Source organism: Dendronephthya gigantea, unplaced genomic scaffold (genome assembly GCF_004324835.1).
Source record: "Dendronephthya gigantea isolate DGI-Jeju-01 unplaced genomic scaffold, DenGig_1.0 000364F, whole genome shotgun sequence".
Taxonomy (NCBI): Eukaryota; Metazoa; Cnidaria; class Anthozoa; order Malacalcyonacea; family Nephtheidae; genus Dendronephthya; species Dendronephthya gigantea.
Genome location: NW_021163374.1, coordinates 4,020 through 22,647, shown reverse-complemented (window position 1 = coordinate 22,647; position 18,628 = coordinate 4,020). Strand labels below are relative to the sequence as shown.

At 39.8% G+C, this 18,628-nt stretch overlaps 2 protein-coding genes and 1 long non-coding RNA gene across 5 annotated transcripts; 1 reads left to right on the top strand and 2 right to left on the bottom strand.

The window, feature by feature from the left end:
• Positions 1-637: 637 nt before the first annotated feature.
• On the top strand, positions 638-6,122 carry LOC114542558. Of its 3 annotated transcripts, XR_003689680.1 has the most exons (6): positions 638-1,023; positions 3,916-4,001; positions 4,195-4,299; positions 4,676-4,927; positions 5,539-5,633; positions 5,820-6,122. It is a non-coding gene; the product is annotated as an uncharacterized LOC114542558 (long non-coding RNA). The 3 variants fall into 3 exon arrangements; XR_003689678.1 differs by having other exon boundaries at positions 4,676-5,633; XR_003689679.1 differs by having other exon boundaries at positions 4,676-5,633; positions 5,715-6,122.
• On the bottom strand, positions 5,313-10,436 carry LOC114542556 (low-density lipoprotein receptor-related protein 4-like). Its single transcript, XM_028562077.1, has 3 exons — positions 10,067-10,436; positions 6,711-7,089; positions 5,313-5,448 (listed from the first exon to the last, which is right to left on the bottom strand). Exons 1-3 carry the CDS (start codon positions 10,410-10,412, stop codon positions 5,325-5,327), a joined length of 849 nt encoding a protein of 282 aa, XP_028417878.1. The 5' UTR covers positions 10,413-10,436; the 3' UTR covers positions 5,313-5,324.
• Positions 10,437-17,202: 6,766 nt separating this feature from the next.
• LOC114542552 lies at positions 17,203-17,853 on the bottom strand. Its single transcript, XM_028562072.1, has one exon. It carries the CDS (start codon positions 17,851-17,853, stop codon positions 17,203-17,205), a length of 651 nt encoding a protein of 216 aa, XP_028417873.1.
• Between the last annotated feature and the right edge of the window lie 775 nt (positions 17,854-18,628).

The following is an 18,628-nucleotide window of genomic DNA, read 5'->3' as shown; positions in this document are numbered from 1 at the left end:
GCTTAATATATTATTTTCCCTAGTAATCGACTCATTTACCCGTTGAAGTTTCGAAACTTCGTCTTCTAAATCATTTACCAAGGCAACAGTACTAAGTTCACTACGAAATACCGCAACACTCTTACGTTTTGTAAACAGCTTTTGCCGACTTCCCCCATGTATACGATAAAGCTGTTTTGCTACCTTTGTACAGTTTACTCGCAGACGTTCTTCAATCCTTACACAGTTCTCCTGAATTAGTAGAGCGTACTGTTTGCCAATAAATGCGTTCAGTATTTGTATGTATGTATAGTCAGCTAATGTTGATTTCTTTATATTGTACCAACTGCTAAGCTGTTCGAACGGTATATGAACAGTAAAGGCAATTTGTTCGTCTTCGACTTCGATATCTACATCGGATTTTTTAATCAAATTTGGGCAATGCTTGCTATCAACAACTATTTCACATTTAAATTTTGAATTAGAATAAACACTGAGGGCGTTTGCCATAAATTAGCATTATATTTGCATGTCACTGTCTAAGGAGAGAAGTCTTGAGTAGAATTCTAATTTCCCGCTATATTGCGCGATTCGGTGTTCACGATGTTTCGTCGCAGTTGTTGACATGGTAACGAGACAGGAAGTAAATATGCAAACGCATTGTACGCTGATCAGTAACATCGCCTTGTCGCAAAATGCACTGTATATGAAAGCGCTGTTTCTGAGCGTTATTTTGATGTATTGCTCGATGGATTTCGCCAAGTATAAAGCTTTAAACTTTGCGTTCAAAGACAGGGAATTCGAGTTTCGGCTTTCACAATTACATTCGCAAAGTAACTGTGTCTGAAAGTGTAAAACATCGCTTCTTCAGGAACAAAATGGACCTGGCCGACGATGCATATTTTAACAAATGAAAGCCTTGATGTGTAGTATAATAATCAAACTTCTAATTGTATACGGCACAAATGGAAAAGCGGTGCTAAGTAACTTGTTTAAGATGCTTTAATATCATGAAATGCGGGATTTTCTGTAAATTTTTATAAGGTTAGTAAGCAATCGTATTCCATGTTTCACGTTCGGATTGGACCTCGTATTTACTATACAACAATATTACAGATTTAGTCCTATGTGTCTATTTGGGTGTGAAAGGCAACGCATGAACAGAACAAATTGAAAATATTTCATAGGTAGACTTCTATTGCACTTCTTCTAAACAGTTACTAATAATTTCATATTAATGCCCGACGCCATATTTGGCTGCGCGTACGCTTGCGCAATGGGCATGTCGCGATTTTCTGGCCATTGAGTTGCATTCATGGACAGAAATGAACACCAATGCACAGAACCGTCCCCGACCGATCAAACAAGTACATTATCCCCTTTAAAAAACTAGTTGCTAGAGTCTGTAGCTGACATGGTGTTCGAGAAGATGTCTCACATGCGAGATGATATGTTGAAGCACTTCGAAGATTACGTTGGCGGAACAGAGGCGTGTAATCACCCGGATGAACAAACTAGTCAACAACAATGCAGGTCGAGCCCCAAGACACTGATATGATACAGAATTATCTTAATGAGCCGAAAACCGCCGGCACTTCGAGTTCGTTTGACGACCTTGCTGCTGAAAAAACAAGGCAAGCATTGACGAGAAATTGGCGAAACTCATCAGCGAGCTTGTGACAGATTGATTACCCAAGGCTAAATTGGAAGAGCTCAAAAGTATCTGCGACCTGAAAATTACGATTCACTCGTCGCTGCAAAAGTCAACAAGGTTGTCTGGCAGCAACTTAAACAAGCCACCCGAACAGCGGACAGTTCCATGAAAAAGTGCCAAATATTATTATTTTATCTCCTCAATTTATGTTATTACTCAAACTTGCGATAAAACAACGGGATAAGTTATGCCCTTGTTTTCGCTTTTTCTGGCAACAGAGAGTTGAATCTTGTTTGGGGATGATGTTGATAAAGAAATTGATGAAGTCGCTAATGCTAATAAACTCCGAACAAAACTCTCTGGTTCCCGTAGGGGGCGTGGACAGAGATTTCACCCTTACCCGTCATTTTTAGCGAGAGGAACAGGTCGTACAACCTCAATGAGAGGCAACAGCGGAAATAATTACAATCAACGACTTTCTACCCTTCAGTCTTTTTTCGGCGACAGAGGCTCGTATCAGCGAAGACCAGACGCGAAGTTCAGTTCCACCCAGAACAAGCCGAATCAGAGTTAATTCCACTCGCTCCCCACAGATCAATACTTTCGCTATAATAACTGAATTGTTTTCTGAACAGCTAGCGTTTGTAGCTGGGCAATGGCAAGGAATTACGTCAGATGCATTTGTCTTAAGTTTTTGTAAGCAGTTGTAAAGTTGAATTTGATTACGACACCTCACCAACAAGTTTTAATCCGGAATACAAATTTTTTATTCCTGAACAACAAGCTATTGATAAAGAAGTTATTGATTTTTTATCTGAAAACATAATTCAGGAAACGCCTTCTGAGAGTGGTGGGGTTTTTCCCCAATTTTTATTCGGCCTAAAAAGGAGCCAGGAAAATTTCGAGTGATTTTTAACCTTAAAAGACTTAATGAGGCTGTCACTTGACGCAAGTTCAAAATGGACACTTTGGAAATAGCTTTCAAACTCACGAAACCTGGCTGTTTCATGACCGCTATTGATTTACGCCACGCTTACTATTCTGTTCCCATAATACCGTCCGATAGAAAATACCTTAAATTATCTTGGAGAGGGAAACTTTATCAATTTACTGCTTCAGCGATGCGACTGTCGAACACACTGTAATCAAAATTTGGTCACTCTTGTCTCGGTTACATTCATGACTCCATTTACATTGAAGATTCCCTCCGGTTGCCCAAAGATGTTACTTTTAATGCAGGTCAGTTATTTGACTAACTAGGGTTTGTACCAGATCATTCTAAGTCGGTATTTCAACCAACGCAAACTTTGGAATTTTCGGGATTTTTATTAAACTCCACTACATTGACTGTTTTGCTCACGGCGAAGAAAATTATAAAATTACTGCTCTTGTGTATAATTATCAAAGTTTCATGAAGTTACCATTCGACAGTTACCTTCTATTATTGGATCTTGTCTCTACATTCCCTGGAGTTGGATTTGTAGCGTTAAACTATATAGCACTAGAGCGTGATAAGACCTTAGCATTATGACACTCACATGGGGATTTTGAACAAAAATTATGGTGTCTATCACAGGCCAGTATTAATGAAATTAAGTGCTTGGTATCTTCCCTACCAACTGCATCTAGGATTATTGATCATGGTATCCCGGCTCATTTGAGTAAGACAACTGATGCCTCACATATAGGTGGGGGAGCCGTTGTTAACGAAACTAGGACACAAGGGCTGTGGTCTGCACACGAAATGAAATTCATATTAACGTTTTAGAACTTCTGGCGATAAAGTTTGTGTTAACATCACTTCTTGATAGCACCTGTGAAACGCATATCCGAATTCAATCAGATAATACAACAGACGTTACATATTTAAATAAAACGGGAGGATGCAAAAATTTCAAATCTATAGAGTGTGACAATGTTAGTAAAGATATTTGCCTATGGGCCATGATAGCTCGCAATAATTGGTTATCGGTCACGTTCACTCCGAGCCCAGGCAAACAAAATACTGTTGCTGATTAACTTTCACGAGAATTGAACGCGGCATTAGAATGCACTTTACATCTTACTTATTTGAGTGGGACTTATTTGAGTAGAACTTTGAAGCTAAGGAAGCCCAAATCTACAAAATTACTAATTTCTTTGGTGAAATCACGTGGTCCTAAAGCATCTGCGTTTTTCATCGGTCTCTGTGTTTCGGAGATGCTATAACAAACCTATTATTGATGATAATGTATTCAAAATTCTGTGTTACAATAGAATGTCCGAGTTTTGCACTTTTATAGGCTGTGTCCACAATTGTTAAAGTCTCATGCTAGCCGGAAGTACGTAACTACGGTTTGGTAGAATTATCATCAAACTTCAACTTAAGGTAAATCTCGTTTAATTTTCAATTTATTACCTCATAAAACACTCGAATTATCATTTGTCGTTGATATTACTAAAAAATCATTATATGAAGACCTCATCGCTGTCTTAAAGTAAAAAAATCTGAACGATTTGATCGATAAATTCGAAAGTATGTCCATGCTACACATATGCTATTAATGATTTTCTATATATAGATATGTTCCCGGAAGATTATATCCTTTCCTCTAGAAGATTATTTACTGATAATACAGGCTTGTTTCTGCTTGTACATAACGATACATACTATAAAACAAATGCAGGTAAGATGACGGTTTAAGTTAAATAATTTCTAGCAGACATGTTTTTTTTTAATTTAGTGCATCAATATTCAGTCCAGTGGCTTGCTCACACTTTGGTATTACACGATTGGTCTGTTGTCTTCTATCGCTTCCGATCAAATGATTTAAATCTCACAACGGCCCATATGATCTGACAAGAGTATAATCCTTAGCACTTTGGTGATTGTTGAAATGTTACTGCACTTCAATTCAACCATAGGCATATGTTTAAATTCTAATGCATACCATGCATATGTTTAAATTCTGTATCTGAAACCTTGTTGGGCCCACCATTAAGTTGTCAAGAATTATTTGTTACTTATGAGAAATATATTACAACATAAATTACTGTTTTTAGTTAAAAGCAGAGTTAGCAAACACGACTCAAGAATCCTTGACAACTGACATATGATTGTAAATTATTTGAAAAAGTAAGTCACTGAGGATGGAAAAGGTGTGTTATCTTTCTAGTATATTCTGCAAGTGGCGATACATTTCAATTATGTTTGCAGACACTTCAATAACCTCTACTAATGAGAAAATATTAATCAATTATTGCCATATTCCTGTTTTATGTCCAGTGATCTAGTAGGAAAAATGGTTATTTTAGGTATGTTGATATGATTACTAATTAATTGTATTAATGAGAAGCAACTGACGTTAAGTTATAATGGTTCCCACCCTCTTGCCTGATTACCAGGTAAAACATCTACAATGTTTGCAGAATGCATGTGAAGCTTTTGTACTTGGTAAATATGTAAATACAAATAAGTTCTTATATTAACATGGTTGCCTGTGTATAAAAGAAGAGAGTTAAATCTTCTCAAGCTTGTTCATATATCATTGCATAATGTGATCATATCTGAGAATCCTAAATTGCAACTTTATGTTGTTAATACTTACAATTTAACATCTGCTGCGGCTCCTCTAATTTATATTTCAATTAAGGAACGTGGCACCTTTCATGATATGGCTCCAAGAGACTTTTAATCGGCTTGCTATTGACATTAGAAAAATTGAACATCATGTTTCTCAATGTTTGTGAATGCAGTTAAAACTGACTTGCCTGCAAAAGCTAAAGCCTGCCTTGAATAAGGGAATCTTTGTTGATCGATAATCCAGCATATTGTACTGCTTAAACAGTAAATAGTTAGTTTCAGAAGGCGAAGAGCCACATACATGGAAATACTTTTAATAAATCATCATTATTATATTTCATAGAGAAAGGGAACAGATGATCATCATACATGTGCTTGGTATACAAGGAAAAAACAACTTGAAGTCGAACTGGGGCTTTAGTTTTGGATACTGTAAATGTAAGTACATGCATTTTGTGATAATTTTTTTGTTCATGCCATGTATACATTATGTAAAGCTATAAAATATTTCTTTTCCAGGAGATAATTTTTCCAAATAAAAGAATTTAAGAACTCAAATACTGTGTCATTGTGGGTTTAAAAGTTGTAATTATAGTTCTTAAAGTCTCTATAATTTTTTCCCAGAGATAACAAAGTAGCAGGATGTTTTAAAGAGAAGACTGAAAAATGTGCATCAACAACATTGGTTAACATCAATTCAATGATGCTGATGCATGACAGAAGGAGCTAGTATTTATTGCTAAGTTATAAGTATGAACATTTTGAATAATACAATGACTTGTTGGCTGTCTGCATATCATAAATTTAATGCAGAATATATAGAGAGAATGTGGACTTAACACAGTGAGAATTGTTTCTAGTTGTAGAATATTGACTTCTAGCCATTGGAGTTGAAAAATCTAATTGAGAATATTTTCTTGGATGAAATAATGGTGTATATTAATACATGCAGTATATGTATATTTGATTAGCATTGTGAGATTTTTTGTGGCTGCAATCTGAAAGGTCTTTTTCGCCAATCATTTTCCGTTAAAATTACCAATTTGTCCCACATGCATCCAATTAATAACAACCCTTTTTGTGTGGTTATTTTAACTTAAAGTATGAGTTAGAACGACAATTGCTAATAGGTCATTTTGACCCATCTGTTTTTACAGTGTTTTTACAGCACTTCAATAGGTAGAGTTATGAGCTGAATCAAACTGTAAATTAAAATTATCATCTACATAGCATGCACTGAAGAACGGATATGAAGGATTTATTTTACCCGTTAAGGCAGGTTCGGCAATGTGAAAAAGCATCTGACAAGTCATGAAAACTGAACAATAATCAGGAAGAACGAATTCATGTTCAAAAATCAAAACAAATCGAAAAAAACAAAATCCGAAAAATATATTTACTAACGTCGCAAAAATCTTTCTTACAAATCTGACTTTATGCTTATAATATTTTTCTTAAATTGAACTCAATAATTAGCTCTTGTTGCGATTACTTCTCGATTTATGAAACACTCACCCTTCGATGGGGTCAATTGCTATATCCCGAGGCCTGGGAGTTTTAATCAGCGTTCTGCTGTCTTTACCATCTAAAGTCGCCACGTTAATGATATTCTTCCAGTCATCACTCCAGAATATACGACGTCCTATCCAATCAATTGTTAATCCCCGTGTCTTAGCATCCTTCACAACGATTTCTTCAGAAGTTCCATCATAATTTACCCGACGAATCTCTTTCCTCCATTCCGCAAAATATATTTTCTTATTTTTCATGTCAATGTCCAGCGTATATATACTTCCTTTTCCATCTACGACGACTGTTTCATCTAGCGTCGTTAAATCGACAGCCAAGATTGCAGTGTCGTTCGCCAAGAACATATATTGCTCAGGATAAGGTCCTTGAAAAAAATTACAGCTGAAGTCAAATACTGCGTATTAATGTACAGGTTTGCATAGTTATAAACGAAAAAAACTAATGCAGAAATGTGGTGATTTCTGTGATTGTTCGCTGGATAAATTTTAAAATTCGATCCAAATTTATTTGTCAAAAACATTGGGGCGAGCGCGCGGCCAGCGTGATTTCCATACAAATCTATAATGAGTGAGGGAAATTTACATTTGCGCATTTTGCTCGATTTATCCAAAACAATTAAAAAATTGCTCAATTTCAAACATTATTGAGGATAAATGGGTTTTTGTTGATATGTGGCTGGAAGTATTTGTGAATCAGAGACTGGTAAGTTTTAAAATTTGCGCCTTTCTTGATGTGTTTTTGCGAGCTGTTTGCACCCCTGGATATAGACAATCACCATCTATTAACTCGATTTTTGTGTCGATAAAACACTAAAATGGGAAAATTTTAACCAAAATACGAAGATCTATGATATGGGAAAGATAATATGTAACTTGATAGCTCGTGAGGTGAACTAACACTGTTAAATTAAATCTCTTTCGCCTGTTGTCATACTGTCATTTTTCAGTTCATAGCTGGTTACTTGGAAGACTTTTTTAATATACTCAAGAGAATATACAGCCAAATAAGTTTAAGGTTACAATCCTGTGTGCTTGCGATTGTTTAGACAGACTCTGGTTCTGACTAAACCATGCGTACAGTATTAATAAGATTAGGCATTAATTAGTATTAACCTATAGTTATAGCCTAATGCTTGATTTAATCATATATAGTTGAGGCAAACTTATTTTAAATTCTTAGGTAAAAAGCATGGCTGGGCAATTTACACCATGTACACTTAATAACAATAAAATAATTAACACTTATTTACTGCGAACAAAGGAAACATTATGTTTTGTGGACCCAAGACATGTCGAGATCATAGCCAACACATAATTTTAAAACAGCTATTCTGTTGAATACCTGTTGATACTGATAGATATCAAGCCAACACATAATTTTAAAACAGCTATTCTGTTGAATACCTCTTGATACCAATATATTATATGAAGCCAATTTGTTTGTTTTCATTCTATTAAAGGTAGAGTCATGATAGTATTGTTTATTGTTACTTCAATGATAGTGATGTTTATTGTTACCAAATGTTCCAAATTAATAATATCTTCTGTGCAATACCCTTCTGACATTGTAGATTCAACTTGAAGTTGGAAATAAAGCAATGCTTGAGTTGCTAAAATATTTCTGTTCATCTGCTCTAAACACATCCTTGACCATGAAGTTGTTGAGGAACCTTGATAACTATAATGGCTTGACCATGCCTTATATTGCAGTACCTAATTTGCAGCAAATATACCATCTGTGTGTTATTGAATTCAATTTTACCATAAGGACCACTATGGAAACATTTGATAACCCATTTTCATGTTACTTTTATGTATGGTAAAATTATTCCAAATTATTATTACAACTCTTTTTGTAAATTTTTCATAACAATGACTGTTCATTACTCCTTCTAATCTATACATACAAGCACACTGCATACAAATACAAATATTCTTAAAAAAATGTAAAACTTCATCTTTAGTTTCATTATCAATCTTTCATTGTAATTGTTACATTCGAAAGCTCCCATATTTATTCTTTTAGCATCTTATAGGTTGGGAAAGTTCACATGATCATTTTAAAATCAAAACTGTATTTAGTATTTCAATTCAACATTGGGTAATTAAGTTTATTTGGCAATGTTTCTTGTTCGGATCATTAAGTTAAGATTTAAATGTGTCATAAGGACAACACAATATTGCATAGTAATGATTCTATACAAGTACCACAATCACAATTTGTAGTGGACCACCTTAATAGATGGTGTTTGTGTATATCCAGGCCGAAAAAGCTCGCAAAAACACCTCGACAAAGTCGCAAAATTTCACATATACTTCCCGCGGCATACCAACAAAAGACCCATTTATCTTTCAAATTGAGCAATTTTCAAAGGCGTAGGAAGCATCCAAAGGTTGGGGGGGCACCAGCTTCTAGGGGCACTTTTGGTTAATAAAAATGGCGGTTAAAATGGTTAATAAAAATATATATATAGGGAAGGTTCGATTCAAGGACCGCCGACCGCAGAGCATTTTTCGTATTTCTTGGGCTTCGTACTGCTAGGGGGGTCCGGGGGCATGCTCCCCCGAGAAAATTTTGAGATATAGGCCTCTGAAATGGCCGCAAATCCCTCTCAATTTAAGGATTATTGGGAAATAGTAAATACTTTTTTGTTTCTTTTCACTTCCAAGAAGGGCACTTTTGGTCTCTTGAAAAATCTTGGGGGGGCACGTGCCCCCAGTGCCCCCCCCTTCCTACGCCACTGGCAATTTTTTAATTGTTTTGGATAAATCAAGCAAAATCCGCAAATGTAAATTTCCCTCACTCATTATAGATTTGTATGGAAAATCGCGCTCGCCCCAATGTTTTTGCACTCCCTGGCCAACGGCATCAAAAACCTTGAGTCCCTCTAATACTATTTATGAGTTTTATGACCAGATCATGAACAGCAAATATTGAACATGACGAAATTTTGTTCATTTACGCTCTTTGACGCCAGTTCCAAAGGACAATGCATGAAATTACACATCATATACCATCCCCGTTCAGCGAATCCCGTAAAGCGTTCAGACAACTACAGAGGCGTTAACTACAAGCTTCGCTTGTACACAAAGATTTTGCTTCTACACATGCAGCTTGGGTGAGATAAGTCATGAGATAAAGCAAAATGGTTACCGAAAATGAAAAATACAGTGGGTGTAATTACAAGTCGAAGAAGTTATAAAATGTTCTAATTTTAATACGACTGCATGTATAGTTGGTAGGTAAAGACTGAATGACTGATGGCAGTCGTTCTTTTAACATAATACGAAAAGAAGAGACATACACCTATAATACAAAAATCAAAGAATCGTTTAGCTTACCGTCATAGAAGCACATCTCTGACTGCATACGCATTCTCTCCTGGAGATATTCTTTTTCTGCGGTGCAACCAGGGGAATTATTCTCTCCCCGACGTTCATTGAAATATCGTTGAGTTTCATTGTCAGATCGTTGACTTTCAGTAAAATATCGTTCAATTTCATCCAAGTTTTCCAGACTTTCATTCACGCATCTCTTTTCCCAGTCTTTCACGTCTTCTTTCAGTTGTTTTAATTGCTCGTCACAAATGGGAATATCTTCATTGCAATTGATCAGATTTCCACCAAAGTAAATCAAGATCGTTAAAGCAAACAACATTTTGGTTGAAACGAAAGGCATTTCCATCATTTCTGTTTATTTTGCCAGATAATTAGATCTGAACAAATGAATAGAATAGAAAAATTGACGGTTAACAAATGGCAGCTGCAATTCCACCAGCACTATTATAATCGCCATCACACTCGCAGTTAGATTCCTCCTTTCAAAAAATCAATAACTCTTCCCTCCCCCCAGTGATGCAGATTGTTTTTAGTAAATAATCTCTGAGCCTGCGGCAGAAGAACGCGAATTCGACGTTGTAATTGGGCATCGTTTGTTATGACAAGCCTGGTCTGTCGTACGGAAAGAAAACAATATGAAACACCATAGCGCCATCGCTTTGATGCAGAAATTTGGTTCAAATTATTTTGACCATCCATTTACGTAGTTCAACAGAAACATTAATTAATATATTCCATTAAAATATTTTTTGGAGGTACTTCTAATACACGAAGCAACATTTATTTGAGAACAATCATTCGCAATGTTCAACATGCATCCAGTGACACATATCCATATTACACACATTTAGCTGCGTTAGCAATTAGTCCGATTTCTTGTAAAGAAACGAAGTATGTCAGAGAATTATACAAGATCCACAATTTTGAGTTGTTTTCTTGGTCGCATTCCAAATACAACGATAATTAATGAAAAATTTGCGGAAATAGAAAACAATTCATTTCGCTTCCGGCGAGATCAATACAGTCGATACAATGAATGGGAATCTTTGCTAGAGGACATGACACTGTACATGTTATATAATAGTAGTCTTTCTTCAACCCTATTTAGATGACTCCGTCAACTATGTCTATGAGTCGGGTACGGCTGTAACTTTTTAATAATGTCTCCTGTTTCATTGCAAACTTATATCCTTAACAACTCCAGATACTGTTCACTTGTCAAAAGCTAATGTTTTACCAATGACTTGTCACAAACTACCAGAAGCAGAATATTTAAAGCGATGAGGATTTGCTCTTTTGGCTCAAGTGCGTGACTTCTCTCTGTTTCGCAATCTTAACTTCACGAAGCTGGTCAGTTGGGATATAAATAACTACATTTTTGCCAAACCTGCATGTATCTTGTTCTGAACGAAAGTTAGCCTACCAATACATGAGAAGTGTCAAATTAATCCTTACAGTACGGACCGCGAGAAATAGCACGACTCGCGAGTAGCGTGTGTACGAGCTTAACTTTACCGGCTTTTAAATACCAAGTGTATTTGGAGATGTGCGTGCAGTTAAACCTTTACTTAGCCGCTTTCCTAAGAGTAAATGCGCTGGGATAATATCACAAGTATTTTGTTTTTGTAAAACGCCTCATTGGAAAAAATTCAGACGAAATGTTGGGTAATATATAGGCGCTCGTAATCTTTAACCGCTCTGCAGCATGCAGAAACACAATCAAACCTCGACACTTTTTTGCAAAGCACCAGGATTTGAACGCGTGTAAATTACGTATGCATCACGATGCATAAATTAGGCTTCGAGAAATGTAGCTGCGTGCATAGTGATGCATACGTAACTTACACGATTGATTAAGTCAATGAAGCTCCATATCTTGATTTTTTATGCTTTTTAAAGTATCCTTGAAACGATGCTTTCCATTTGCTGGTGCAGCGAGCGAGCAAGCACTGAGCACTACCAATCTATACATCGGAGGTCGGTTGCATAAAACTATACCTAAATTACACTTTGCATACTTAAATCCAAAATAACTCCGAAATACATGACTCTGATTCAGACTGATTGGCTAATTTTATACAACTGGCCCCAGGAGGGAAAATCACGATTTTGCTTTGCGCGTTGCATTGTAATACCTCTTATACATTCTCTCCTGGAGAGATTCTTAGCGTTCCAAACGTGAGAAATGTAATTTTGGCATTGGTCAAAATAATGATTATAGTCTATCGATCTTTTGCAAAAACACGCACAAATTTTAAAAAACCTGGCGATATATAAACTTGTGAAAGCGCCGACAATTTCTATTCGTTGGCCGGCTGACATATAGCAACTTATAATTGAATTTTGTCAAACGTTTCCTATCAAACCACGTTAATGTATACTTTGTAACTCCCAAATTCTTCTAAGAGCTACGCTACTTTGGTGTGCTGTTAACGGCACAATTGAACTCCACTAAATTCACTAACCACGATGATAGAGTAACACGTGCGCGGATAATGGTTATAAAATGTATCTTTAATGATAAAGCTTATAATACTGTGCGGTTGAAGGTATGGTGGCTGATCGGACACCGCGGAAATTGGTATAGGCTTAGCCGCAATTCTCGATACTTAGACTTCAAACTTGGTGAGGAAAAAGATTTATAAATATTCAAGAAAATATGTCTTGCACAAAAGATTTGAAGCTTGCTCAGGGTAAAAACGAATCGTCTGAATTAATAACCTTGTGTATACTTTAAGCCTCAAAATGGCCATTTCACAGCGGTCAGATGTGCATGATGAGCTGTCAAAAGATTGCGGAATGCGTATTCAGAAGAAAAATTGAACTTTTTTTAAGATATTCAAAAGGTTTCTCTTTGATAGGGCGATACAGAAATGCACAATTGTGAACCAGCGATTAGATTTTCGGGTTGAAACGTCTTAAACACCAATTTCTGCGGTGTCGGCTGATCGATCCGGTAACGGAATATTGGATAGAGTGATCGCGGAATAGAAATATACTGGGTAACGTTCGAACTAAAAATGCAATAATTAAACCGCACTAATTCATGCAATCTAGACAAATTAAATACTATAGCAGGCATGCACTAAATATAGAATAAATCAACTAACGTAGCTATGTTTACAAATTATAATAACCCAAAGAAAAGTCTTAGAGGCTGTTTACATGAGCCCAGATACCCAAAATTCAACGAAGCGTGAGATGATTTTGAGGTATTGAAATGAGCAGATAACATGATTCTGGCAGTCGTATAATCACCACAACAATAGCATGTACTTGTTTGGTGTCATAAAGACTTATTTCAATACCTCAAAGGCCTCTCACGCTTCGTTGAATCTCGGGTAACCGGGCTCATGTAAACAGCCCCTTACTTTAGTTGGCGCACACACCAAACTGCTGTTGAATACCGTCGATAGAGTTCAAACATAAACGTAAGTAACCAATTGTAGAATAGAGTGACCTTACTCTAGTTGACAGTGATATATAAAATGAAACATTAAACTGGGTGCAACTGCGCGTGTAGTCGCAGGAAGTAACGAAACGGAAATTAACGACATACGATAACAATAACAAAGTTAAGGTTTCAAACCAACATACCGGCCCTTTAAAGGAGCCTTTACAATACCTTTTTTAAATGGTTTGAAACACGAAATAATGTCAATAACTAAATAAGTAAATGAATAAAGCGTTAGTTCTAATGATAATGTTTATCATGATCTCATACCAACATCAGGCAGCTTCTTCTAGGAGGACGATCTTGTTTACAGGCCTCACCAACTCGTTGCTGCTTGTCTTCAGTTTCACGGATCGTACCAGTCCGTCACGCTCGTTGCGGTACACTTCCAACATCCGAGCTAAGGGCCATACTCCTCTTGGTTTGCTGTCGTTTAGCACCATGACGATGTCGTTGACTGCCACGTTCCTCTTCGAAGCGTTCCACTTTTGTCTTTTCTGCAGTAAGGGGAGATACTCCCTTACCCAACGACTCCAGAACAGGTTGCACAGATATTGCACTTGACGCCATCTTCTTCGGCTCTGATTGTCTTCCTTTCCAGAAAAACGCCGGGAGGAATGGCGGGCTGGTGACGTAATAGAAGCAGGTGGTTTGAGGTGAGTGGTTCTTCGTCCCGTAGATCATCTGACAGCTTAGTGATTGGTCTGCTGTTCACCATGCACCTCTCCCACACTCCACCAAAGTGAGATCCAGCGGGTGGATTGAAGGTCCACTTGACATTTCACTGAAGCAGGAAGTCGTGGATCTGTTCTTGATTCCATTCGTCAATGGCTTCTCTTAGCACTTGTTCACCCTTGACGAAGTTTCCTCCGTTGTCCGAGCGGATCTCCATAGGTTGACCTCGTCTTGCCACGAATCGTCGGAGAGCGTCGATGAAAGAGTCGGTGTCCAACGTGTGGGCCACTTCTAGATGGATCACTCGTGTTGTCATACAAGTGAAGAGCACGCCGTACCGCTTGACACGACTTCTCGCATGTTTTACCTCGAACGGTCCGAAGCAGTCGACGCCTGTATACGTAAACGGTGGCAGCGAGGGCGTTACCCGGTCTTCAGGCAGGTCGGCCATCTTTTGATTACATACTGTTGACTGACGTTTCCTACAGCTGAAGCACTTGCCGATGACCTTCTTCACGGCTGATCTTCCGTCTACGATCCAATACCTTCTCTGATCAGGGAAAGCGTGTGCTCGACGCCGGAATGACCCGCGATGTGGTGGTAATGGTATACAAGGAGTCCAATAACATGGTGGTCTTCAGGAGGATGATAGGGTGTTTAGCGTTGTCATTTATTGGTGCTCTCCGCAGTCTTCCGCCGACACGTATCAACCCATCCTTTAATACTGTATCCAGCTGGAACACGCAGCTCGATTTCTTAACCGTTACGTTCTTGCGATCTTTATCGCTACTTTCGTTTATTCTTTCTAGGCATTCTCGTTCTTCGCTAAAACATTCTTGCTGTACATGTCGAATTATTTCTTTCTCAGCGTTGACCATTTCGGACACAGAAATAGGCGTGATGGACTTTGAAAACCCGATCGCTTCAGCAGGATTTAACTTCTTCTGGATTACGCGACGTTTCAGCATCGCCTGGTAGCGCAAAACCACCGCTAGGACTTTCTTCAGCCCACTCCAAGAAGAGAAATTCTTGACTAACTTTGCAAAGGGATGCAGATTTGAAACTTTGTTCGTGTACGTGGCGGATTGTCGCTTGACTTCGGGGTCGTTGTCGCCAATGACCAAGCTCAGATCACTGGGTGGCTGTGGCCAAGCGGCCCTTGGCTTGCTCAAGAAATCCGGCCCGTGTATCCATCGCTGGAGTAATGTCGCGGGCACGCCCGAGATGCGACGTCGGCTGGATTGGCAAGGGTGTTGACGTAATGCCACTGGGAAGTAGAAGATGCATCAAGTATCGTAGAAATTCTATTGGAAACGAAGGTCTGAAATCGTTTATCCTTGTTCTGTAGGTAGCGTAGGACACAGGTGTTGTCGGTCCAGAAAAACGATATCGTGAATTGTTTGATTGGTGCTAAACGGGACTTCCCTATTACAAACGAACACTTGATATTGCCGGCCTCATCTTCTACACGTAGGTAGATGGCGGCTTCTTAGCCGTCTTGCGACGCATCAGAGAAATGATGCAGTTGGAACGAACTGTCATTGGTAGGCTTGAGAAACCGATCTATTTGCACATCCACGAGCTTCGCCAGTTCCTTCAACCACGATAGCCAACGAGCCAGGTATTCGTCTGGGATTGGGTTGTCCCAACGGAGCTTCAAGCGGCATAAGTCCTGCAGGCTTTGTTTCGCCTTAGGAATAAACGAAGCGACAAATCCCAGCGGATCGAAAATGGAACTGACCACGGACAAAATGCCTCGTCTGGTTGCGGGCGGTCTTTCACTACAATACTGAAACCGAATTTATCTGATGATACGTTCCAACGAACACCCAGGGCTCGCTGAATAGGAGATTTGTCCAATTTCATGTCCTTGACTTGCTCCGATCTTTCTGATTCTGGTAGTGACTCCAGCACGGCTTTAGAGTTGGACGTCCACTTCGTTAATCTGAATCTTCCCCGTGCCAACAATCCCCGCAGTTGGTTTGCCAATCTCACCGCTTCCGGATCTGTTTGAACGGACTTCAAGCAGTCATCAACGTAGAAGTTTCTTTCGACATTTTCGGTTGTTTTTGGGTCGAATTCGGCCTTGTTATCTTGGGGGGTTCCCCGCAGGGCAAAGTTTGCGCAGCTGGGCGATGAGGCACCTCCAAATAGGTGTACGTTCATTTCGTACTCCTGCACTGGTTGATCCAGGTCGCCATCCGGCCACCACAGAAATTTCAGAGCCTTACGATCTTCAGGAGGGACACGGACTTTGTAGAACATGGCCTCGACATCCGACATCATAGCCACGCGCTCCTCGCGAAATCTTGTCAAGACACGAACAAGACGAGCAGTGCTCTGCAAAAAATTGGACGTAGCTGACGTGTTCTTTCCTCTACCAAGAGGGCCATTGAGTACCAATCCTAGGATGGTCCGAATCGCGAAAGGTCATCCGCTCTCACTTTGTCGTACTTCCATTGGTTGTATTGCTTCGGGGACGTCGCTTCCAATAAGCAGGCCGATTTCGGTGTCGATCTTTGGCAAGGATAATCCTTCAAGATGTGGCCAGCGGTTTACATCTTCCTGGTTACTGATGGCGTCGCGGGAGATCGGTAGAGATGGTCGTGAATACACCACTGGCATATTAACGAGCTGTGCTGCTGAATCCAGTGAAGACACTTCAAGACTCACCTGGGAGCACTGCACGAGCGAGTTTTTACCTTGTATCGTCGTCAGCGACAGACTCGTCTTGCGGCCTTGAAGGTCGAGTTGGTCGAGCAGGGCTTCGGTGCAGAATGATGTATTCGAGCCCGAATTCAAGAACGCATTCGTTTCCACCGTCTTAGATGCACCATGGCCAGATGCCTTGACGCGGACAGGAACGATGGCCAGCGCTGTCGCAGAATCTTACCTTAGCGCGTTGGGTTTGGTCGACATTCGAACGTACAAACGATATGCTTGTGTAGGGTTCTCATCTGCCGGCGTACTGTTTCCGTCGGCTACGCTCTCTTGACTGGTTTCCTTTCTTCTACGTCTCCTTTCTTCTACGGCATCGATTGACGATTTTCTTTAGGTTTTCTGGATTGTCCAGTTTCCCTATATAACCAATTTCCTTCAATGTGTTGGTGCAACTCACCAGCTGGATGGAGAATCTCTGCAGCTCCTCGCCGTCCTCTGTTCTGATGGGGGTCCCGTCGATGAGTTTCTGTGCGTGCGCGGCGGCGATCTTGTATTTCTGACCGTATCGCTCCTTAAGCAAGCGTCGCGCTTCTCTATATCCCTCCTCTGGCTGCATGGGCAGAAAACTTCGCATCAATTCCTCCACACTTCCGGAAGTGTGCTGCACTAAAAAGTAGAGTCTTGCGCTGGGGTCGTTTGCCTTGCGCTCTACCAGATGTTCAAACGCACGCAAAAAGTCGCAGTAACCTAAGGGATCGCCGTTAAACGTCTGCAAACTGGGTCGTGGTAAGGTAAGCGCCATTACGCTTTCTTGTTGCTCTTCGACCAGCTGCTGTAGCACCCCATCTTGAAGTTCTTGCGTCGTCATTAGCGCTTGAAACGATTCCTCGCGGAACTTATCCAATTGAGAAAGGTCTTTGACGTACGAGCGTTTGCAGCCCTGCGGCGTAACAGCGCGCCATTCGGGGGCTCCAGGGTTGAGTGCTTGACGTCCAGACATGTCTACGGCAGCGGGCTTTGCTTCGGGACTTGAAGAAACCTTTGGAGCATTTTCGCGTCCTTGATCGGCGAGGTTTAACTTGCGCTGGACCGGTGGCGAGCTATGTAAAACACTTTTGCCATTACGACTGCGTATTTCCTCGATTTCGCTTTCTTCGTAGGCTCTTTGTTCAGCTTCGGCGACCGCTGACTCAGTCCTAAGTTCTTTGACTTAGTTTAAGTTCTTCGAGTTCGAGCTCTTGCCTTTCTTGGACAGACGCAGCTTTAGCTTAAAGCGCTGCTATCTTGGCTGTCGCTCTTGCTTTCGCGCTTGCTGAGTTTCTTGCCGAGCTGGTCTCAGACTTAGCGCGCGAGGAGGTATACGATGCCACGTTGCTAGCTGAGTGCAATGCATTGTTGTTTGAGCCACGATTGCATTTGTGTTTCTATGGCGCGCACTTGTTCTAACACGGTATGAAAATAGCTGGCAGAGTGACCCAAATCGTCTTCATTCGTCAATTGTTTGTTGTATGTCTCGTGAGCAGCCTTAAATTCGCTTGTAGCATGTTGTAATTCTGTTGACATTTCCTTGACAACGTCAACATTGTCGCTTGAAATCATCGACTGCGAAATCCGATTCACTTTGCGCGTTACGTTGGCCTTTGCGCTGCTACGCGCCTTCTTTAGGTCGTCGATTGCTATAGATTGTTCAATTGCGAATTGAAGGTTCGCGATAGACAATGTTTTTTGGCTGAGGACGCGTTTATCGCCGCGCCGTGATGAGATTTGAACCAGAT

Excerpts from the sequence above, each read along its gene's own strand:
- LOC114542556 (XM_028562077.1), bottom strand. The coding sequence starts at position 10,412 with ATGATGGAAATGCCTTTCGTTTCAACCAAAATGTTGTTTGCTTTAACG. Across the intron at positions 7,090-10,066 it reads AGAGATGTGCTTCTATGACG|GACCTTATCCTGAGCAATAT; the intron begins GTAAGCTAAACG and ends ATTTTTTTCAAG. Across the intron at positions 5,449-6,710 it reads GCAATTGACCCCATCGAAGG|TACAATATGCTGGATTATCG; the intron begins GTGAGTGTTTCA and ends CTGTTTAAGCAG.
- LOC114542552 (XM_028562072.1), bottom strand. The coding sequence starts at position 17,853 with ATGTCTGGACGTCAAGCACTCAACCCTGGAGCCCCCGAATGGCGCGCT.